This window comes from Amaranthus tricolor, chromosome 16, assembly GCF_026212465.1.
Source record: "Amaranthus tricolor cultivar Red isolate AtriRed21 chromosome 16, ASM2621246v1, whole genome shotgun sequence".
NCBI lineage: Eukaryota > Viridiplantae > Streptophyta > Magnoliopsida > Caryophyllales > Amaranthaceae > Amaranthus > Amaranthus tricolor.
In genome coordinates, this window is record NC_080062.1 from 4,992,173 (window position 1) to 5,016,660 (window position 24,488).

A 24,488-nucleotide genomic window follows, 5' to 3' on the forward strand; every position below is an offset into this window, starting at 1 on the left:
GTTAAATTCTTGTTAATTTCTGTTTAATTCATCATTTTGTAAGATTTTTCCACATGGCAACATTCAGTTTTTGCTCTCAAATGTTTAATTCACCATTCTAAAGTTTAATGCACCGATTAATTTATCAACGTCCTTAAATATTGTAACAATTAAGTAGATATTTATTAGTGCTTGTATGCACCTTTTAAACTTATGAAATGCACCTTTTGAGCTTATTAAATGCTTTTTTTGAATTATTTATTAGTGTTTGTAATGCTCCTTTTGAACTTTATAATGCCATTAATTTGAATGAAAATAAAATTTGTACAACATTTTAGGGCGTTGATAAATTAATCGGTGAATTAAACATTAAAATGATGAATTAAACATTTGAGAGCAAAAACGGGATGCTACCATGTGGAAAAATCTTACAAAATGATGAATTAAATAGAAATTAACATGAATTTAACGAAAAATGCTATGAAAATTAGATAGTGTATAAACTAGATGGTACCATATGAAAAAATTTTACAAATGCTACCTACACAAAAAATAAATGCTACCATGTGAATACTTCGTAGTTGTTGATGAATAAGAAAAAAAACAAGTATATGTTAGAAAGAAGCGGTGAATATACAGAGCAAGTCATAGAATATATAAAAGAGAGTAAAACCATTGCTTTAAAAAAAATAAAAGGAAAATGAGCAAATTGAGTGGTACTTGTGAGTTGTGAATTGTGAATTGTGAATTGTGAACTGTGATCGCCAAGTCTATAGGCTATGCCGCCATAGCCATTTCTTATTCTCCATTTCCAATACCCAAAAATAAAAAATATCTTCATTCTGTCGTCAATATCCAGCAAAGAGTGGTAGCAATCTTTTGAATTCAGATTATTGTAAGTTTTATGAATTCACCTTTTCCCATTTTCTTCTTAAGAAGAAATCGTACATATATATATATATATATATATATATATATATATATATATATATATATATATTGCAATTCTTGTTTGCCTGTCTTTCGTTTTAATTCTTTAGTAGTAAGTCGTAATTGAACCTTTCTTTTTCTGGTTAAAATTTCTGCAATTTTTCGAAAGTTTGATGATTTAGGGTTTTAGGGTTAGTTTTACTTTTAATTTAATCATAGGTTCCTTAATTGTGAGAGACAGAAGTCACAAAATACGGTTTGCTTGGAGGAAATTTTAAGTTTTTAGTCAATCAATCTATGATTTAGGGTTTGATCTTTTGAAAATGTTTTATGGGGAAAGAAAAGCATAAAAGCTTAAAGGAACTTTAAAGCATAGCGTTATATTGAGCTTGTTTGAGATATTGACATTGATCAAGTGAGTAAATTGGTAATCGGCGTGCTGAGGATTTTTTGGATTTGTTATGCTCTTTAGTGTTACATAAAGCTTAATTGTTTCTGTGAATTGAAGTATCAATGGATCATTTTCTCTGAATGTGAGAACGGATTCTTTTATATTAGCTTTAAAATGGAAGTTTGATGCTTTGAGATTTGATCTTGGAAACTAATTATGGACTATATGAAATGGATAGACTGATAAAAGCTATCTTCCTGCTAATATAGTACTACTAGACTCGCCTACGCGTAATCGATTAGGCTTATAAGTTGAAGACTTGAAGTGTTATATACCCCTTCAATTTTTGACAACTTATTTTATGCTTAAGGCGCATACATAATTGCACACTTCTATAAATCAGGGGAGTCTAAATTGCCTTCATTACTTCACCCCGTTTGATTTGCACATCTTTTATAGAGATGTAAATAGTAATTTTTAGAAATAATAAGTGGGGTAATGAAATAACTGGATGAGATAAAAAAAAGTGAATGGATTTATTGAAGAGATTAAAAGAGAGCCAAAAGGGAAAAAGGTGCAAAGTAAGTGCGACAACCTAATTAGAAATTGGTTCAAATTTAATGGAAGTTAGGGAGTATATTGGAAACATTGAGAGAAGTTTGATTAGAACACAAGAGATACTACTAAAGTAAGGGATCTTTTAAAATATTTTTTTTTGGGTAATTTTGCATTGTAAAGAATGATATTTATTTTGAAATCTTAAGTTTTGGGAATGATACATGTCTAGATATGTTGGAAATATCTGCCTCTTGATTCTTTTCTTTCACATTTCCTATGGATGTAGTGGTTATACCTTGTTTTAGCCTTCAGGCTTTCAGCAGAGTAATAAAGCTAAAATTTGAGGTCTGGTGAGTGAGGGGGATTCTTTCTTTCACATTTCTTATTAAGAGGGCTTCGTTATACTAATAAGGCAAAAAGAAAAAAAGGAGACTGGGAAAAGGTGGATTCTTTTTTTCACATTTTCTATGAATGTAAAGGCTTTCAGCATATGAATACCAAAAAATGAGATTTGGTGTGGGGGGTTTGTGTGTGTGTGTGTGTGTGTGTTAAAATATATGGTGCTGTACAAAGTGCTAAAGTGATGCAGATTACAGAGAGACTTCACGAACAATTATGGTCTGGCTGGGTAAGGAATCGGACTACTCTTAGGTTGCGACATCGTCTAGGTCAAGAGCAAAGTGCTATGCCCATGTTCTTGGGTATTGTGGCTTGATACAACGGTGATGGATAAGAAAATTTCCTTGACTAGCTTTGATGTTCGGAGGCTTTAAAAATTAATACTTATTGCTGATTTGGGACTGTGTTTGAACTATGGAATATGAGAATGCATTGCTATGATCACAGAAATTGTTTTATAGCATCAGAAATATGGCAGTGCAGAGCTTGGTTAAATTTGAATAACTTCCACTTGTTTTCCATATCTTGTACAGATTATATCCATAAGTTTTAGTTTTTTTCTTTCATATTCTGTAATGGTCTTCTGTCTTGCTTTGTTTATTTTCTATACCCTGCGCCTTCAGGAATTATACATTTAAGGTCATACTTAATTGTCAGTTAAGTAAGCTGGCAGAGGGGGGAATGTAATCTATTGTTACCATGTGCCTAGTAGCCTTGACTTATAGGGTTTACTATAATACTTGGAAGCCCAAGTGAAATTTGGTTCTGGTGATGTACTGTTTGTTTCTCAATCCTAACTTAAAGTATGTACGTGTGGTGTGACATTATTTATTTCACAAATTCTTAAATGAGATGGTCTCATGGTGAGACCTTTTCTATTGAGCTGACCCATGTATATTTAGTATGTTAGATCACTTATAATTTTAAAGTGATCAATTAGAGAAATGAGCTAATTATATGGATCCGTCTCACCATGAAACGGTCTCATACAAGACGAGCTGTTGTTTTCTCCTTTGTTTTCATCAAAGATGCTGCAACTGTTGAAAGTTTAATTGTAGACTGCAGAAGAATGGGGAGATTTTTTGATCAATAATTTTTACGGGTTAAGGGCACACGGTTACGGGATGCTAGTTGATTTTTGGTCATAGATTGTTGTAGAATCGCTAAAGCTGGGGTGTTCTAAAAGTTTATGTTAGACGAGAAATAGATACATGCATGGAGTAAGGGAGAAAGAAAAAAAGCAAGGGCATCAAGTTATAAAACTAAGTAAACTTATTAAGTTACAAATTTTGGAGAATCTAAACTCTTATAATTAATTCTGATGTTTGTAGTACTGGCAGCTAGTCCTTTGTCTGATTTCCGGAATATGTTGTCAAATTCAGTTTCTGGAGGAAAAAAGCAAATCCCTTTTAACGGGATTTTTCGGGGCGGGGTTGTGGCGGGAAGGGTTGTAGTTTGGTACAGGGACATGCACACATGCCATTGAAAGGTTAAATCCTAGGCGTTTACTGTTTGCTGTTCTTTCCTTTTCTACATTCAATTTCCCTGGTATCCCTCACGGAACTCTTCGAACCCTCCCTGTTTGTACAAGAATCTACTCAATTTAGGTGTTTTTATGTTTCTTTGACTGTTTTTAATGGAAGGCAAAGTTCTTGCTTAGCAGTTGACTTTGAATTTTTCTGTTCAAGTTTTTTCAGTGTTTTGTGCAAGATGCATCCTCCATTGACATTACACCGGCATCCAATGTGCGCTGAGGTCAGCTAAACCTGTCTTCTATGACTTCATAGAATGATCACAGATTTTTTTACTAGAGTGATGATTGATATCACCTGGTTTTTGGTTATTCTACACATACTAATGTAGAAACCCGTGCAATGCACAATTTTTTTAGCATCGACATATATAAACGTATAATATTAGAAATATATAGCCAAAGATACTATGCACTAAAAACATTCAATTTTGACAGTTATGTATAAATTAACTATAATTTTTGAAATTGTCAACAATATATTATGCAGTATATTGTATTATTTAATTTACTCAATTTAACTATAAATAAATCCTAGTCAAAGATAATTTAATAGTAGAAATATTGGTCAAAAATCAAATGCTATGTCATTCTTCTTTAGCCGATATATGAGTTCCATTTGACAAATTGTGTTTTGTTGTGACACTTAGAATTTTCCAAGCTTTTTAGTATAATGTATGATACCTTTTTTTCCTAGTATTTTTTGGGGGCAAGAAGTCGTTGATTGTGATCTGTGATAGTCACTGAGCGATACTAGTTGACAGGGTGTAATTTGTTTAAATATTGTCAAATAAATTGGTTTTTCATCATGAGCTTGCTCAATGTTGTGCAATTCTGGCTATCAGTAATCATCTTTGCAAGGTATTACAAGGCAAATCTTTTCTTTGTAGGCCCCGTTTAGATTGAGGGTAAATATTTAAGGGGTAAATAAAAGTTAAAGTAAAAAAATAAAATTAGTTAGATAAAAGATTATAAGAATTTGATTGTTAGAGAGGTAGAGAAATTAGTTAGAAAGTAATGAAAAATGGATAAAATAATAATTAATTCCCTCATTTTGGGGTATAAGTTTACCCAAGGGGAGGGTGGGGGAAAACTTTTTTTCAAATTAGGTATATCTTCCTTCTTTTTTATTCATCTTTTTTAGTTTATCTCATTCTATCTCTTCCACAATTATTTCATTTACTTCATTTGTTCATGTACTTACCTTTATTTCATTAGTTTGACTTTTTTACTCCCTAAAATATTTACAATCAATCCAAGCGAGCCCGTAGGATTGTCATCTGTACCTATAAACTCTTTCTATCCCATCAAAACTTGCCTTTTCTTTTTTCTTGCAACATCCAAAATGTTTTCCTTTGTGATCCAGTTTTCTTTTGGAAATTAATCCTTTAAATGAACATCTTGCTTTCATCAATCGGTTACTTATACCTCCCGTTGTATCTTGCAGATCATCGAGACATTCCAGAAATGTCATGAAGAACACCCTGTCGGGAAATTTTTTGGCAAGTGCACCGATTTTAAAATTAAACTTGATCAGTGCTTCAGGCAGGAGGTAATTTCTCCATATATTAAGTGTCTAAAGTTTGAAACCTCTATTTGTGTGTGAATGAATACCAAACTTTTGTCATATATAACCCAGAAAGTCGTAAAACGGAAGGCAAACTTTGAAAAGAGTAAGAAACTCAAAGAAACGCTACAAGCGCAGAGGAAAGAAACTGCCGGACAAAGTTAACAATTGATTTTGGCGCTTCGTATGCTTTGCGGGAACCATTGATATGGCCTGCTCAAATCGGCATTTGATTTAGTACGTAGCATTACAAAATGGGAAGTTTATACTCTAGCAGTGCTGATGAATAGGAATGACATTTCCGATTTTTGATTTGCGCTGTACAGTGAATATAAATCAGGGCCGTGTTATACACATCAATTGCACGCTCGAGCCATGAATTCAAGGAAACATTTATGTTTTGTATTTCTATGAAAAGGAAATGTGTTTGTAATCCTAGTTGCAAAATAGTTCAAGTAGGTTTCCCTTTGATATCTTTCTTTGTTTAATGATTATGAATTTGTGAATTTCAGCTCATTTTTGAACGGCTTAAAAAATAATTTTGGTTCATTACGAATTTTTTCTTGAAAGACATATATACTTGATATGGACCCAAGGAAGGTTAATCATCTCCCACAAATATGTTTTCTAGTTTGGTTAATTGTGCACTCCTATAGCAACCACCAGTCAATAACTTGTTAAAAGGGTAAAATTTATATGGCAAACGTCCCAACATTTCTATTAGGCGATAGCTCTTAAGGAGGTGTTTGGTATGAGGGATTTGAGAAAGGGAATGGGACTTTGTCTCAAAAATAAGTTTAAGTTTTTGTTTGTTTAAAGGGAATGTGCATAGGAAATGTGATTAAAATGGGAGAAAATCCCAAGAAAAATGTGTTGGGGAGTGTAAGTATTTGAATTGAGACTTTCATTTTATGGGTATGAGTTGCCGCCGTCATTCCCTCTCCAGACCATGTCCATAGTTTTTCTATGAGCGGGGATACATTGGGTAGGATGATGATGACGACGACGACTTTCATTTTATCTTTTTTTTTCAAAGTCCCTACCATGACAAATAAGTCTCATTATCTTTAAAGTTTTAACTTAAAAGTCTCATCTTAAAGTCTCACAAATCCTGTTTTCTTGTGTCAAACACCCCCTTAATAGTAACAAGGTAATGAAATGCTTTGTTAGAACTTCTTTAGTAACTGTGGGCACAGGGCACTCTTAATGCTTATATCCCAACAAATTCGTGCCTTGGCCCTTGCAGATCCTGCGCATTCAACTACGTCATTACCTTTCCTTTGGGATCACCCAATAGACGTTCTCGAAGGCTTGATTTCAAAAGTAAAATTCAAAGGATTCCAACATAGAATAACGGTTTTACTAAGCAATTGAGAATTGACTGCAACATATGAATTGAAAGATCACCATGTTTGTAGGTTTTTCTCCTTTTGACTACTGAGCCCTTGTAGCAACATTGATCACAATATCCAGCAATATTTTCTCAATCATGCTATATAAAGAAAGAAATGAGAGGAATCCAAGGGATAACACATTTTCTTTGTTTAGACTGCAGATGAGGAAAGAGAAATGAAAAAAGAAAAAAGAAAATTTAAAGGAAGGAGTCTTTCACATTTTTATAAAATAAATCGTTTCTAGAATGAAAACATTTGAAAGAAAACATCACTATTTTCCTCCCCTTCTTTTACCTTTCCTCTTCTTCCCTTCCCTCTTAAAATGTTCTACAAGATTATTTAGTTAGCTTCCAGATGTAATACAAGTAAAAAGCCATCAAAGCCTTTACTTCTTGCCAAAAAGGGCATTTCTAAGAGTTTTTATCGGTCTCTATGTAAGAAATTCCTCCGTAATATTTCCTCTGAGGAGAAGCAAACTTCTTTCAAAATCCCGCTTCATCCATCTGGTATCCTGTAATAGAAAAATAGTTCTCGAGTTGGCAGTAATACCATTGCCGGTGAGCGTGATAAGTTCTGAATAACCAATAATGCAGGAAAATACTATAACGCACTGATAAAACTTCCCCTTTGCACAGTAACAACGAATTTTGATAAAGGAAGCTGCACTTCAAAAGATGATAGAAGTCCTCAAAATGGAAACCAATGAAGGTAAGGGAAAATGCGGCGGCAACATCGCAAGTTTGGACGATTGTGGATGACTACAACTCTACAAGGCAAGTATTGAAGTCATCGAAAAATCAACAGCTTTAGTACATCTCTTGAAAGAATAGATGCGTCATGAAAAGGAGATGCTGCAACAGTGCGAGCTAATCTTGCATTTTACAACCAAACCAGAGGACAATTGTACATGAAGAAGCCGTACCTTTGATACTTAATGTTATGTTTGATGAAAAGACAGGAATTACAGATGAGGCTTTGGCACTGCTTGTATTGCTCTCAGGATAGCTGAAGGATTTGAGATCACCAGAACTAAAAGTAAACATTTCATCCCCTTTTGATTGTTTTTTTGAGATTTGGATTCCCAAAAAGGTTAAGAGAATTGAGTGAGCAAAGATGGAGGTGAAGTTGTGAAATATTTGGATCCTGGAAGCTTCTCATTACTCCAGAGTTTAGTAGCTGATGGGTCATCTGAAGCTTGAGAAAGGGCTAGACGACTATTGAGGTTACTCATCCAATTCTGCTCCATTCTTGCAAACCTTTACAATATTGTTTGGATAATAACTTTGGAAAGAAAAGAAAGGAAAGGAAGGAGAAGGGAGGGGAGCGAAAGGAAGGGAAGAGAAATGGAAGGGAAGTAAGTAACTCTTGCTTATTTAGGAGGGAAGGGAAGGTAAAGGAAGGGAGATAAGAGTTTCCGTTCAAATCTTTCCAAAGCCGGAAAGATTAATACCTTAACAAAAATCATACATCCAATTCTCTCCAAATCCCTCCCTTTCAAATCCCTTCCTCTCATTTTATTATCCAAACAAGAGATCCTTCGCCCCTCCAAATACTTTCCCTTCCTTTCACTCCATTATACATAGTGTTAGTATCAAAACAAGATAGGAAGGTTTGTAATCAGGGTTCATGACCCACTTTTTATATCCTCATAATAACAAAAAAGAATGAAGAAAACAGAAAGTATCAATTAGAACACAATTTTCTTTTACTTCAATGTATTATGAACAAATATATAACTTAGAATACAAAAGAGGAAAAAGTTGCAATAAACAGTCAAATTGGAGCTATATGATAATCCACATAAACATAAAACAGTTTCTGAGAAAATTAGCAGAAACAGAAGAAATGCACCATTAAAAACGTGTGCAGAAAGCTGAATAATAAAATAATCGAGATCACCTGATAACGCATTGGTAGAGTAGTCCTCATTATGCCCAGCCTTGAAAACAGACAGCACTGCATCTCTACACACATACAGCAGGCATAACATGTCCAGTTTCTGCATATGTGAACAAACATAGAAAGACCAACATAACAAAAGGAAAAGTGAAATACATAGCTGGGTAATAAAAATTATCCTTGATCATATTTGATATAGAAAATACTGGAACTTCTGAAAGAACGAGGCACTGAAGATCTTAGAGGCTGATGATTTACACCATTTCTCAGACGGTATCACAAAAAGGAAATTTTCAGAATGCCAGAGCAAAATCAAATGAACGATAGTAGAGAGACAGATGGAGTTTCAGAATTATTAACTGACACTATAATATTACTTCATTATTGAACAAAATTTACAAATATTTGTCATATTTTACATATCATGTACAGATAGATGCTACATTAGGGAAATAAGAGCAACAAAGAAAACGGTAACTACAAGCCTTTCCTAATCTCTTCTACAATACCTTATTAAAGAATTGCCTTGTCAAGGTTAAACTTCTGTTCAACCAATCAGAGGAAAAATAGTAAAACTTAGGTCATCCCGAGTTCTGTGAACAATTATTCACATCAGCTATAGAGATATATGCTATATGTCCTTTAAGATTCTACCATTTCCAACTTTACATGAGGTCCATCTATCTTGTAACTCCAATACCAGCTTCCCGTATCTTTCTTTGCATCTTCGATGGGTTCTAATTGCATTGATACACCTACAATTCAGCGGATATCACATCATTCGTATTTCCAAAATACGTAACAAAATCAGCTGGAAATTCGGGCATTATATAATAATCTTAATCTAATTCCATCATCGTGCTTTGTAAAGCTGCATTGAGGAATACCTTCATTTTTCCATATTGATTCATACCTTTCCTCCTTAAAAAAACAAATGTGTTCTGAAATGTCATAACAGCAATAACTTCATATAAATATATGTAATTTTCTAAACGGATGTTCTATACAACTTTCAAGTTTTACTATTCATCTAGAAGGAAGATGTTTTATTTTTTTTTGAAATAAATCTTGGAGGAAGATGTTAGATGAGCACATATATGCAAGCGTAACACAATTACACAACATTACCGGGTATCTTGATTCCTGAAATAAATTCCTTGTAATCCAAATGTCCCAAATAAAATACTACTTTCCTCTTTTCTTTCTTCATCAAATGAACTCATCGCTTGATATTACTTACATCCAACAGTTACTTTAAAACTTGTGTCAAAATCAACAGAGAAATTTTATTTTGGGATGGAATCACAGATTCACAGAGGGAACATAGACATGCATCAATCAGCAATTATATAAGTGTTTCCACAAACCTGGATTTGTTGAGGTAACCTTCAACCTACAACCATCAGGAACCTCAAAAACATGATTCCCCTGCATCACAACAATCACCTTATAAGAACCCACATAACAAAGCCGGCAAGTGACTAATGCAACTACAGGGTCTGCATCAGATAGGCGTTGTAAGATGTTATTTAAGGAAATGCGAAGATCAATAAAATCAATGAAATGCATTGGAATTAGTCATACTATCTGATGTTACTTCATCTGCATAAGCCTTAATGTGATACAACTACAGTAAAGCCAAATGCCTAATATTATAGAAATTAGAAGCAATTGAGCCAACAATTATCTCATACAGAGTGGCAACTACTCCAGTTCAAAGAAAAACTTGGGGCAAGGAAGTAAACTTTCAAATATGAATCTAAGGCACACAGAAAATATCTTCAAGACTGACTGTTTCTCATCAGTTATAAATAGGATGCTTCCATAACTGATAGAAAAGGTCCACTATACTAGCAAGTTGCTGTTAACATCCAAGAGTTGGCACAGTCTGACTAGAATAAGCATAGTTTAGGATATAAGCGGTGATGATAAAGAATCTTCATCTTGTACTCCTCAAATTTAGTGTTAAGAGGTAATCCTTCTAGTTTTATCTTTAGTTGTCCAGCCAATTTCATCATTAATTTTCTCAACCTTTATTTGGAAAGCAGATGCTTAACTTTGTAATATGTTTGCTTTTTTTTAGTGAATTAGTGTATCACTAAATAGATTCTTAATTTGAAAAACTAAAATACTAAGTTGTTAGCTAGGTCTATATTTAAAACATCAGTAGACCCCAACAGAGTACCCCATGACAACACTCAAGTTTAGACTGTCGGTGTGTTCCGCTTGTTTGTGGTTCTCGCACTTACAATCATGAGTTATGACAAAAGTAAGAATATTGTTCATGATAAGCACACATACTTTATGACAATTTTCATAAAAAAATTGATGTCTAGTAATTCACCTCAAGAGTAACATCAGTAGCCTCAAATTCAGCATTTCCATGCAGCATAATCTTCAAACACTCATCTCGATGAACCTCATGCCTCCAGAAGATATTTCCTTCAGATTCCCAGTCAATTCCTTTGTTCAGTACCCTGACGTTCTGCAACTTACACCTTGCACATCTACAGAAACATAAAATACTTGGGCTGAAGTTGTACCCTTATGTAATATGGACGGCAATAGAACGGGTTTGAAAATAACCTGTGACCATACTCTAATACAGGTTCCCCACTTTCATCAGTCCCCATAGCACCCATCACATTTTCAGCAATAATGATCATGCTGCCATCAAGCTAAAAGAGGGCACCAACGTCAGCTTCAAGAATTAAAAGTGCCCAAGACATTTTACTAGTTTCCTTTTATATTTTCTACCTGAACGTCTTTCCAGAAGAATTCGGCAACCTCAATTTGCAACTCTGAGCCCTTGGAGATGGAACCTTCATGAAACTGGAAAAGAGGTCAAAGTGGAGCCATAATTAGGAGAGATGGATTTTTCGACTGGTGGATTTGTCCAACACTTTAAAAACACTTTATTTTGGGGACAAGGATTGCAATTCAAGTAATTATCTACCAAACAAATGAGATTGGCTACATGAAACAAGATTTAAACGCCTGTGATCATCCTTAAATAATCCCCTATTTTATTCCCAAGAAAGAAGCAAACAATGAGTACATATTTTCCAAGTGACTAAATATGAAAACTTTTTCCAATTTCGGACCGTTCCTTCCAAATTTATCCTTGGCGTGTAGGAGGTTGAAGTCTGAACCTTGTCTGGCACTCATTCCTAGTTACAGCTATGATCCAAACTTCATATGACTTATGTCAGCATGGAAGTGGGCATGTGAGAGACAGGGGAGATGTGACATGTGTATGTGCCTTTAAAAATATGTGAAATGTTCAATACAGCTCCTGAAGAGATGAGTTGTGTTGATCTAGAGAGTTTTTTTTTTCTTTATAAAAAAAAAGCAAGTCTAACCTTTTGTCTAGAAACCTCCCAAAGTGGACCCAAAGCAGGATGCAAAAAGATGAGATATGGCGGGCCAGACTCTATGTAGATTTCATTCTTTTCAACCTGCAGGACACAAAGAATGAGCTAAGCACTTGGCATTGATATGCAGCATGTCAATCAATACAACAAAATGAGTATTAAGGTATAAGATTCAGCATCTATTGTGCCTCTAGTAGTTTCCTATGCTTTCACAGTTGAGGGAAATTTCATTACCCCTTTCTAGTCAATACATCCCACGGTAAATATAAACTAGCAGGGGTCAAAGAAAATGAATTCCAAGGAAAAAGAGGTTTAACTTCGTTAACAATTACTCCGAAGAAACTAACAAAAAAGGGCAGAAATTTTAGCGTTTGTATAGGATCCCCCCCCCCCCAACACAGAATTCAAGAACACTTGTCACTAATTGTACCTCACAAATGTAGGCTTCCATGACCAAAGGAAAATCGGTCAGTCCCAATTGAATAGGCACAAAGTACTTGGCTAAGTTTGTTGATAAACAGTTTAATGTGCAACCAGTTATAAATCTACAAGTTTGACCAATTTCTGAGGAATAAAATTTCCTTGGGACAGTAACGTATAACCAAATACACCATGATCGAAATGACTATCATGAGAAGATACATATTAAGCATCGAAGAAACAACCAACATACTTCTGGAATCTTTATATTACAATAGGAAAGAAGATCATAGGCATTTCGCATAATATCCAGCAATGCCCCATCGGGTGTCTGCAAGCACCAACAAAAATTATTAGCTACTTCAAAACTTAGCAAATATTAAAGCATCCAAGGAGGCAATGCAATTTAATATTTACTTAATGAAAAGGATTTGGTCTTGCTTTCTTTGCAGTTTAACATAGCCAAACTCCCAAAACAAGAATGCTAGATTCACATAACAAAAACTGACAGGAAGATACCAATTCAAAACAGCAAGTGCACACTAATTAATGAACTTGAGTTCTAATGATAGAAACTTAAGCATATTCAGGTCTGGGCAGAAAAGAGTTTACTAAAAATTTTGGATAGGTAAGATGTGTAACACAAGTGAACATGAGCACTTGACCCTTCATGATCCCCTAAGCCAGCCTTAGTGAGCTAGAACCTTTCAAATAGGGGGAAAGATAAGTAATAGGTGAATCATCACCTTCAAATGACTCATTAAATCAAGCACACTTCTTATTTATGTGAAGTGAAACGTGATGTTTGCTACCAAGAGTTAATTGAAAACAACCTCTGTTAGTGTCATCACAAACAAGATTGAGTACAACCGACCTCTCAAACCCCACTCTAGGTGGGAGCCACTTAATGGCATTGGGGTAATGTAATGTAAGGTAAAAGGGCTCTAAATAAGGTTTGATCCATTACCTCAAAGTCATAACAAACTTTCATCACTAGCTCAAACTTAGTGTGGTGTCCAAACATAAGAACTATGCAAAGAAAAATTGATGGACCAGTGATTAGGCAACTTGTTTGACTTCGGAATACAACTTCTTTTGTTAGGTAAAATAAATGAACCATGGCCAAGTAGAGTTCTCTTGAATGACAAGGGCAAAGACCTAGATAATTCCCACCCTAAACCTTGCAATGTGGTTTGATCACATGACCTCAAGGTAACAAAGCCTAACTGTTTCTTGGGAGTAAAAATTTGAGAATTATATGGAGAAAAATTGATAGTCCAATGACAGAGCAACTAGTTTTGGTACATAGAATATGAGGATACCAGAGACAATCTAGATGGTAGATACTCCCTCTTTCACCTTGAGATCAAGCCAAATAGCATTTTGGATTGTTTCCATGAGTTTCCACATCATAAAAATGGAAAAATGGGACCATCTTTTTTCTCTCTACTCACTACCCATTACCCACCTTTTCACCTTGAGATCGAGCCGAATATCTTTGTTTTGAATTCTATCCCTCAAAGTATGTCCACTCACCCGCCGAAGCATTCACATTTCTACTACTCTCATCTTTCTACAATGATCATTTCTAAAAGCCCAACGTTCTGATTCATGTAGTAGCGCCGGTCTCATGGTCATTCGATAAAACTTACCCTTTTACTCTGGTCAAGTATACCATTAATCTTTTGTTATCATAAAGCTCCGACATTATACATATTATGTAATTAATTTCCAAACCAATGGTTCTATTTGGCATTTGCAATTTTTATTTATATACATCATCAACAAAACAAACGAGACAGATAATGAAATTGTTCAACTTATATCACAACCAACCTCTTTTTGGAAGAGAGGGTATAAAATACCTGGTGAAGAGGCTTTCCAACTCTTTTTTTCTTCTTGGCAGATGAGGTCACCCTTCGTCGCTCATTATACACCATAAACGTATCCAGAACGTCTGCCATTGTTAAATGATATTAGGAACATGGACAACAAACAAAAATATGAGTTTGTGGGTGGGACTAAGCACAGAAATGAAAAGTATAAAAAGTAGACCTTCTTTCACTCCGTAAAACCGAGATGGATATTTATTGCAGAAGTTATCTGCAATATTTTGCATTGTGCATTCTAGCCTGCCACCAGAGACACTGCAACATGAAGACAAGTAGTAAGACTAATGAGAGAATAAGCTTCTGGTTACCCTCCCCATTTCATGGCATGTATGTGTGAGTGCATAAGGGCACCCACAAGCTACAATGTTGGTTTTATACCTGTGCTTGATGCCATAATAATCTTTGTATTCAATTTGCTTCTTGATATTTAGAACCAATCCAGGTAAACTGCTCTCATCATTACGTGATGCGACTTCCTCCGCAGATTGTAAATCGACATATAAAATGTTTGTATTGGCTGGGAAGTCAGCTAGCAAGCTGGAGAAGTATAAAGTAAGGGCAACACAGTACACATATTTTTTATCGAGGCAGAATAACAAGCAATCACTTTGGCAAATTGGCAATACTGAAATGTCAATATTGCAATTCACATATATTTTTTTAATAAAAATTGGATGTAAAACAAGAAACAACCATGAAACACGGATGGAAAAATACAGTACAGTACATGAAAATGTCAATGTAATAACAATACAAATTCACAGCTTAAAAATCCAAGTTCCAACTTCATGCAAAACATCAGTTTGTAGAAACCCTTGTCCCTTACAAAGCAACATTCGATTACCCCAAAGCCAATGGCTCCAACCTAGGCAGGGTCGCAAGGTTCAATTGTACGTAGCTTTACCCTTATAGTAACAAAAAGGTTGTTTCCAATTGACCATTGATGGCAAATGTTATCTGTAACTTAACATAAATAAGTACATATAATTTAATGAGTTATTTTACTATAGTCCACTATAATCATAAAGGAGAAACATGGTTGACTAAAACAGGAGTATAACAACAAAGCGATAATCTAAAATCTGACATTACAATCTCTTCTGGAGTTGGCCTTAATTTGTCTCTCAGCCAATGGGAATTCTATAATCAATTTGTATGCATTGAAAAGATATAAAGACCAGACATTGAGCAGATTGAATGTAGTTGACATGGTTCTTACTTATTACATCTAATATGGTACAGCATAGATGGAATCACAAAAATTGTCCATTGTAAAGAAGGATCGGTGGCAATCATTATGTTCTTACCTTTTTGATATCCCAAATTTGTCAAACTCGGTGTACTCGATACATGAAAATCCGTAAGCCCACTTCCCACTTATTTCTTTCTTTTCAACAAGAACATTGATTCCTTCAGTAGCCCCAGGAGTTCTCTGACAAGATGCAAAGCCTAGTTTCTGCAAAAATTGCACATACATTGAATGTCAACATAAGTTGGACTAGCGCACACAAAAAATTCCACACCTTCAGAGAAAGAGCATGCATTCTTTGATGAATCTCAAATCTTAATGTAATAAAAACTACCATGTAGGAAACAACTATCACCAAGGTTTCAACAAAACACCAACTAAAAACCCAATCTTTCACAAATGTTTTGTATTTGTTCATTTGAAGTCACCTCAAAAGAAAGCAAGACTACAGAAATCCAAACTAAGCCACAAAGATTCACCAAATTGATTTTCAAGATCCTTTTATTTCTTGAGTGTGATCTGAATGGTCATATAGGACAGAGACAAAGTATCTTTGAGAGTGTCCAAGGAGGCTTTGGATATATGGAACAAAAAACCCTTTAGAATTTAAACTTTTCCTAACAAGAAATATGCTGAAAATTTACACATGTGATTGGATTCTCTTTTCCCAATATAACTACTGATACTAACACTAAGAAACTAGACAAGGATTACCACCAAAACATAATAGTTACACAGTGGGAATTTTTTGATGGTTGGATAATTTTGAAACCAAGGGTGGAGAATTTTGTTGTTTTTCTCATAATAAGCACTCTTCTTGTTGCATCTATTCCCTATATAAAACATATATATGTTTATGTGTATGTGTATATATGCATTTATGCATATAAATTTAGATATGCATATGTTTGTTTATTACACACATGTATGTGTATCAATGTAAGTATGCATGTGTGTATATACATACATGCATATATTTTCAATTATTATTAACTAAACGGATGATGAGGCTTAGAAGTTGAATAAAATCGTCATAGAAGGCCTACCACCAGAAGCTATTGGTTGTAATACTATATATGCAATATCCAATGTCTATAATTCAGAGTTCAGACTTTGACCTTAAATGCTCCCGGGCAATGAGATTAGGAATTCCAAATCACAATCAAAAATTGGAGTTCACCAGAGTGGATGATAATCTTAGTAGAAAGCAACGAGCAAGTCTACAATTAATTTCTGCACCTTGTTGTGAGTGAGGTACAGAAAACCGTAGTCCAACAGTGGGAGTGTAAAAATCAGTTGTGGAAGTAGGAAAATTAGTTTTCTAAAGATCAGCTGTTAATGGGCAGCGGTTGCATGCCTCACTACCAGACACAAAATCAGACATATGATGTACTGTACGTTTAAACCATATATATATATATAAAACCAACCTTTCCGCGGTGCAAACCAACTCCTGCCAACGCCAGAAGGGTCAAATCTGTTGCAGCCACAACATTACTGCAAGTTCAACATTATCAGTAGACACCAAATGTAATGCCATTTACATCAGACATGAACAGATTGCAGATAGGAAGCTAAGGATAGATTATAGAAGAAAGAACAAAGTCAATACTCATGTCATGAAGATAAGATTCCTAGCACACCTGACTTGCCGAACAGTTGCACCTCTCCGCCCATGCTTGTAAAACCATTGGAAGACTCCCTTGTCATAAGCAAGCTTCCATATCACCCCATGACCTCCAGGCTTGCAAACTGGCGTGAATGGTTCAGAAACCAGCCATTCACCATCTTTGGCACTGATGGCAGGAACAAGAGGCTGGCAATACATACATCAAATGCTTAATAAGAAAATAAAAAAAAGCATCACAAGACTATAACAGACATATTTACAAATTAAACCTGTTCAAAAAGTTGAAATGTTGATCGACCTCTTCCAAACCATTGAAGTTTCTCACAAAGTGAACTGATGCGTTCATGGTTGTTTTTAGCAGCACTTGTCATGATAGCAACAGGGGTGATGCATTGCTTTCCATATAGCTTGAAGTACAAGTATTCTCTAGCCTTCAAGTACATAAACATATTAAGAGAAAAGCAATAGTTAAAGTGTAACACCCTGAGATTTTCTGACGTCATTGATTAATATTTTAATAACTTTTGGGTATTTTATAATTATATTAAATTAATTTTGAAGTAGTTTTAATAAATTCCTTTCATATACGAATTTAAAATATTAAAATATATTTATATTAAAAATACAATTACGATTCTATATAAAGGGGTTCGAATCAAAATAATTATTTTATTTAAAATGTGTGAGCATACGGAGGTGAGTTCTTAATTGGGCCTCGCAAGAAGATGAATCTAGATAAATAAATAAATAAATAAATAAATAGATAAATAATATAAAAGGATGTGTTAGGGTTGTGAGTACTCCTTCCCTCACTCACAAAAACGTCATGCCTCTTCCTCCTCCTCTCTTCTCTCCCCTCTCCCTCACTACTGAGCCACGAAACCACCAACTAGCAGCCCAGCCGCGGTGGCAACCGGTCTCCCACAACACCACCGGTCTTCCCTCTCTCCTCCCTGTGACGCAGCTGCTTCTTCCCCTTTAAACAGCCACTACAGCAGCAGCCTAGGGTGCTGCATTTGCTGCGTGTGCCGCCAGCCACGGTGGCCAGTTTGGGGTCCTCTCTCCTACCGGTTCGGTCCCGTGCCACCACTAGCGCAACCTTAACTTACCTCTTTCCCCTTTTTGCTAGTTTTAACATTGTGAGCCATCTCCTCTTTTCTCTAATTTATTTTTCTAGCTTTTAATTGGAGTTTTATTAAGTGTATTGAGTTTGAGGTTGGTTGTGTTAATTTCATTGAATCTTTTTGTGGGTAAGAATTTGATTGATGAATTAAACATGTTTATAACTTAGGGTTTGAAGTGTGATTTGAAATTATGGGTGATGTGTTGGTTTTGTATTAGTTTCTATGAATCTTAGTATGGGTACTAATTAAATATGTTATCTATGAGCACAAAACGATTAGGGCTTGGACTTAGAGATGAAATTACTAATAATGTGTGTTTTATACTATATTTTGGTGATGATTGATTTAATAACTTTAAAAGTTGTTTTAAGATTTGGTCGATTGGTTATTATTGTGAATAATTAGTAATGGTGATGATGTTAGTTGACTATGAAAGTGATTTTAATTGATTAAATTGAGAATAATAACTACTAATTGTTGTGGTTTGATTGTTGTGAATTACAAATACCCTTATTAGGTTGTTATTGAAGTTATAGATACATGATATTAGTAAGCCAAGAGCATAATGTCAACTTATCGTCGATGGTTGCTAAAGTTAATTGTCATGTTGTTTTGGCTATAGTTCTTAATAGCTTTGGAGAATGTAACAAGTGATATCGCGATACGACAACTCTAAGATTTGCCTTATCATTATATTAATGTTATATTAAAATTGTAAGATTTAGTTGTGATTAGTTATTTTTGGGTAACGCGAGTCGATATACTCAAAATTAGTTAATGTAAAGAAACGATTCACACATACTTCTACTTTAAATTGATGGAAAGACTTATGTTGTGTTGAGTTAATGATTTTGACTTGTATTGAATGAGTTGTGTGCGTGCTAGAGTAATCGGAAACTCATGTTGAATGGGTGATAGCGGTTGCTTTGGTATTTAGTTTGGTATGGCAAAGTAGTTAAGGGAACTTATTAGTTCTACTCATAACTTATATAGGTGCCCATTTTGTAATAGGAAAGTAGAGCCTTAGTCGGGTGATTTTATGACTTTTGATCGTGCAGTGACGCTTACAGGTACGTACACGCGGTAACTAACCCTTATATGCAATTTGCTTTAAGACATCATTATTTATTGTGATAGTATGCATTGTATCGAAACTATTAGGTACTAGTGAGTACACTTTATATGAAGAACTATCGACTATGAAATCCTTGCGCTTAGAATAGTTTAGAGAATGAGAGTGTTAATAGAAGGCGAGAACTACCCCCTTATCTATTTAAGAATTGGATTATGCCTTACTTGGAGTTAGAATGACTCCTTTAGAGGTGAATTTCATATTTTGATGAGTGGCTCAGTGGGTTTTGGCGTGCTGCTATCCCAGGGCGCTTATTATTATGGAAGTCATTCCCATCTGATAAAGTATTAGATTATAATTAGCTGGCGTGACTCAACTGGATTATGTCCGGTTGATTTAGTAGTCCCCTAGGTGAGGTTCGACGGGACCACCGTAAGGGGGGTATGAGCATGCTTGGGTCACTGGGCGCCATATCGCCGATACCGCCCCTTGACCGAGGTGTTACCATGCGGGCCTTGCAAACCCCAATATGGTGGCTTCTTCACTGGTTTAGAACCCCAGTGTGTTAGTTTTTCCCGAAGGTAGGACCCGAGAGGGTCAGCTGGAGGGGGCATGAGCTCGTACTTTGCCATGGACACCGAATGGCCGATAACGCCCTTGGCCATGTCACTATGCCAGGAAGTAGAGAAAGATCCACTGATAGAAAGTTATTCAGTGATAGAAAATTTATTCATTGATCGAAGGTTTTTTAATGATAGAAGGTTCATTCTTTGATAGAAAGCTTACACATTGATAGAAAGTTTACTTTTTGATAGAACGTTTACTCATTAATAGAACATCTACTTATTGATAGAATAGTTTATGCTAGTGAGAAGTGTGCCTAAGTTAAGTTACCTCAAGGGTATTATAGACTATGATCACACTTACCTTAAGATAGACAAGCTCTATAAGGTCATGTGTTAGGTATTTTGTTAATACCTTGGTCGAGTTGATACTACACGTGTTTTGCAAGAGTTTATGTTTGAAAAGAGGAGCGTGAAGACCTGCATTCTACCCAAGAACACATGATTCGGATTGAAAAGCACGTAATGAAATTAAGAAGTATAAGTGGCCGATAAACGGTTACTATCTGTGCTTGCGTTTTATGAAATCATCTTATGTTGTTTTATGAAATAATGGTATCAAGTAGTTGGCCTTATTATATTTGATGCTAGTTACTGACGTGTACGTGTTTGTGTTTATGTTTGATTGTTGATGACTTTCTTTAATTGTCCTGCTATGACACATTGGCCTTTGGTCTAATGTCGAGCAGCAAGAGGATCATAGACAGGCATAGCAGGTACTGGAGCTTCTTTTGCATTGCATTGCATTTGGGGAGAGTTATGAGGGCGAAGCATAACCTGTGTCATACCGCTATCTTTCGATTTTGTAGCTCTTGTTATCTTTTGTAAACTTTGGTTGTATATGTTTTGTTATGAGGCCTTGTGTCCTCCCTCGTATATTTGTATTTCTGCTGCGTAGTTTATAACTCTGTATGGTTTTAAGAAGTTAAGTCTTTTTAAAACGCAAACGTCGACACTGGAACCATGATCCATGCTTGGCATGCTGATTTGAGAAGCCGGCGACGAATCATTCCGCCGTGACATAGTTTTGATAGGCCGTTGGTGCCTTTACTTTATTAGCTTCTAAATAACTTTTGTTTTTCTACAAAGGCGCACAGTTTTAAGGCAGATGCTGCCAAAATTTCCTCTCACCTTTTTAAAGTTAATATTTAACGTTTATTTAAATTCTCTTCCTTTTTCTTTTATGTAACACCTGAATTTCCTTCCGTCCTTTACGGTTTTGGTTTCGTTAAGGGGTCGGAAATTTTGGGGTGTTACATAAAGTGAATCACTATAGAGATTTCTAACCAAGAATATGCCGAACCACATGATGGCAAAGCCGCAAAGTAATATGAAAACAGAATCTCTAATGTATGACAGAGCTGATACCTGGAGGTCCCTGATGAGTCCTTCCAGCAAAGTTCGTCCACAATAGGGGAGCATAGCCGCAGGAAGACATTCACCTGTGTCAGGATCAACAAAACCAAGCCTATCTGCAGAGCCACCCAGAGGATAAATTTCACCAAGGTATGGTAAACCCTGAAATTCATCAAGTGATAAATTCCCTAAAATGATTTCAAATTACAACTTTTAATAGAAAGGAGAAAGAATCAGTAAAACACAAACCTCAATTCCCCATATAGCTGCTTGTGATGCATACTCTGCATTTTTAGAAAGGTCAATACCCTCAGGGGCATGGATTTCCACAAATTGGCATTTCATTGACTCCTTCATGTGCTGAGAGCTATTCATGTTTTGCCCATGAACTGACTCAGCCAGAAGCTCTAGCACTGTTATCTGGTACCTGCCAAACATTACTGATGAATACAGGCAGGACTCGCAGGGGAATAGCATGCTGACATTATAATGTAATTGATCACCAGAAGATCCCCAAATAGGGTTTTAAATCTTTTTATTACTTTTAACGTATAATCACCAACAAAAAGACTGATCTTAATAATGATACAAGAAATGACCTAACAAAGACTAACGTACATAATCCATGTAAACCATGAGGGGTCTACAAGTGGAAGACTGTTGTTTGAGACTCCAGCATACACCATAGATAAGGCCAACGCATATTACAGCTTACTGCAGTAGGTTTCCTACGGCTCAAGTTTAAGCATTCATTGGAACTCTTCCTAGATCACCCATCCACATGGAGTTTACAAGTCAAAGAGTGTCTTCTATGACTCAAGCATACACCATAGATAAGGCCTTGCATACAACATATTGCAGTACATTGTCTACAACTTAAGTATAACCGTATAAGCATACATTGGGAATCTTCCTATAGCACCCATTCACATGCTAGTGTTTATATTTTCGGATTGCAACGCCTTACATCCACTTAATTATCAGCTCATTAAACTCTCATGAACTAAATTATCAATCTACAGCAATCCTTAGATGATGCCACAGCAAAATCCCCAGAAAAGGATCTCCCATTCCTAGCACATCCTCGTTAGCCCTCCTATAACCAGAGAACTTTTCCTAACTTATTTTCGACTTCAATAAGTTTTCTCTGGTTCATGGTGTGTTAATTCTTCCCACTTAAATCCTATTAAGTTTGCTTCAGATAAGTTCTAATATATCGGTTCTAAAGTCTAATAAATCAAACGTAGCTGAAATTAGCATTCATTTCACATTCTCCTACACAAAATAATGCGTAATTTACTTATGAGTTTTGGTGCGTTAAGATATGCAAAAGCATTCGATTTCAGTGTTTCACTACGACACAGCGACCAAAAATGGTAGTCAATTATTTAAATTATTATATCAATATTAATCACTATAACCACAACCATAGCTAGCAATTGCTTAACATACCTTATAAAAATGTTAAATAATGCATGATTGGTGTCTAAAAAAGATGCAAGCTCAGGATCGGAACATTGAGGGCCAGGCCGAAACCTTGGCACCCCTAACCCCCTAAACTTTGGAATCTTTTAAAATTGAATATGAAAACTGTACAATTTTTTAATAAATAGGTCCAAATTTTCATTTGGTTATTTCTTGTAAAAAAAAATCTTTTGGTCCCTATTAAAATAATTTTCTGATTCCGCCCGGGTGAAAGCAGCAACAACAATTTTAAATAGAAAATATTTCCAAAAGATAATCTTACCCAATAATTCCACCAATGCAATTATAAAACATTTCCAGTTCAGCCAAAGTCTTGAGTAACTTCTTCAAAGCTTTAACTTCGTCCTCCATTAACTTACTCATCCCTATCTTAGCATTCCCTGAACCAGCACTTGCCATATCCCAGCTCTCAATCATCTCCGCCAACGAAAACAACGCACTCTTTAACGAACTCCTACTACTATTACTTCCCTCGTCCTCTACTCCGTAGCTAATTACATGCTCTTGCCTGACCGCAACTACACATTTTATCAAATACATCTCAAACTCATCCAATTCCACCGATTCCAAAACCCTAGAAAACTCATTTTTACTCGAATTAAAGAATCGCTTAACTCGCGAATCTCTATCAATAATTCGGTTCTTCAACTTCACACTTTCCGCTTTCGATAACTTCAATTTCAAACTTCTAAGCCTAGCAATTTCCTTATAAAAATCAAATTCCGGAGCTGGTGATGCAAACTCCACCGGCGCCGTAGAAACACGCGTAATTTGCGAATTCGAATTCGAATTCGAACACGATATCGAATTCAAAGAGGAAAGAGAAACGAGATGTTTCCGAAAATGAAGAAAAGTAGAAGTATAATCAGTAAAAGTAAAAGAAGAAAGAGAAATTCGATTATTACTAGAAGAAGCGGAACCATGACTATGTTGAAGCGAAGAATGTGCAGTTGCCGCCATTGTTGAAGAGAAAGAAGAGGGAAGTAGAGAGAGAAGTAATGGAGGTCGAAAATGGAAGATGCTTAAAAAGGAGGGATAATTGGGGAGATGCTGGAAGTATATACCGTTGAAGAGAAGGAAATTTTGGAGAGGGAGAAATATTTGAAGGTGGAAAATGAGTTTTATATATCATTATCTACTTTACGTTATCTCATTGGTTGTTTTGGTTTTGTTTTTGGGGGTTTGTCTATGTATTTGTATTCTGTTGTTTATCTATTTGATTTATATTTTAATTTTCATTTTGATTTTCTGGTTTTAAGCAGTTGGATATTCGGGTATCTTCGTGCTACTACCATTGTCAAATCGATCAATCTAATCGAGTTATAATTGTGAGAGGTTGTTTTTTAGTGAGACAACTTCAAAATGAAATTATCAATAAAATAAACTTATTATAAAAAAAAACCCAAAATAAGCTTCGAGAAAATTTAATTCTCAAAATTAGTATCTTCATGTCAAAGCTGAGGTGAGATATGTTCGTTGTTTACTCCTACCTGAATTTAGGTTCGGACACGAATACGCTAATTTGAGAATTAGAATTTTCTGAAGCTTATTTTGAGAATTTTTTATAATAAGCTTATTCTTTTCAATTTTTCCTTCAAATGAGTCCATAAGCTAA

The 24,488-nt window shown here is 35.3% G+C and overlaps 2 protein-coding genes across 3 annotated transcripts; one reads left to right on the forward strand and one right to left on the reverse strand.

The window, feature by feature from the left end:
• Positions 1-625: 625 nt before the first annotated feature.
• On the forward strand, positions 626-6,939 carry LOC130803082 (uncharacterized). Of its 2 annotated transcripts, none has more exons than XM_057667249.1 (4): positions 626-874; positions 3,955-4,012; positions 5,236-5,340; positions 5,428-6,939. In XM_057667249.1, the coding sequence occupies exons 2-4, from the start codon at positions 3,968-3,970 to the stop codon at positions 5,518-5,520; spliced, it is 243 nt and encodes an 80-aa protein (XP_057523232.1). In that variant the 5' UTR covers positions 626-874; positions 3,955-3,967; the 3' UTR covers positions 5,521-6,939. The 2 variants fall into 2 exon arrangements, with proteins under 2 accessions (XP_057523232.1, XP_057523231.1); XM_057667248.1 differs by having other exon boundaries at positions 3,946-4,012; positions 5,428-6,938.
• Positions 6,940-9,000: 2,061 nt separating this feature from the next.
• On the reverse strand, positions 9,001-24,086 carry LOC130803081 (UTP--glucose-1-phosphate uridylyltransferase 3, chloroplastic). Its single transcript, XM_057667247.1, has 17 exons — positions 23,136-24,086; positions 21,638-21,815; positions 21,401-21,550; positions 17,483-17,644; positions 17,227-17,399; positions 17,014-17,080; positions 15,642-15,790; positions 14,713-14,871; positions 14,498-14,589; positions 14,308-14,399; positions 12,696-12,773; positions 12,011-12,106; positions 11,406-11,480; positions 11,235-11,326; positions 10,993-11,155; positions 10,016-10,076; positions 9,001-9,403 (listed from the first exon to the last, which is right to left on the reverse strand). Exons 1-17 carry the CDS (start codon positions 23,831-23,833, stop codon positions 9,291-9,293), a joined length of 2,598 nt encoding a protein of 865 aa, XP_057523230.1. The 5' UTR covers positions 23,834-24,086; the 3' UTR covers positions 9,001-9,290.
• Between the last annotated feature and the right edge of the window lie 402 nt (positions 24,087-24,488).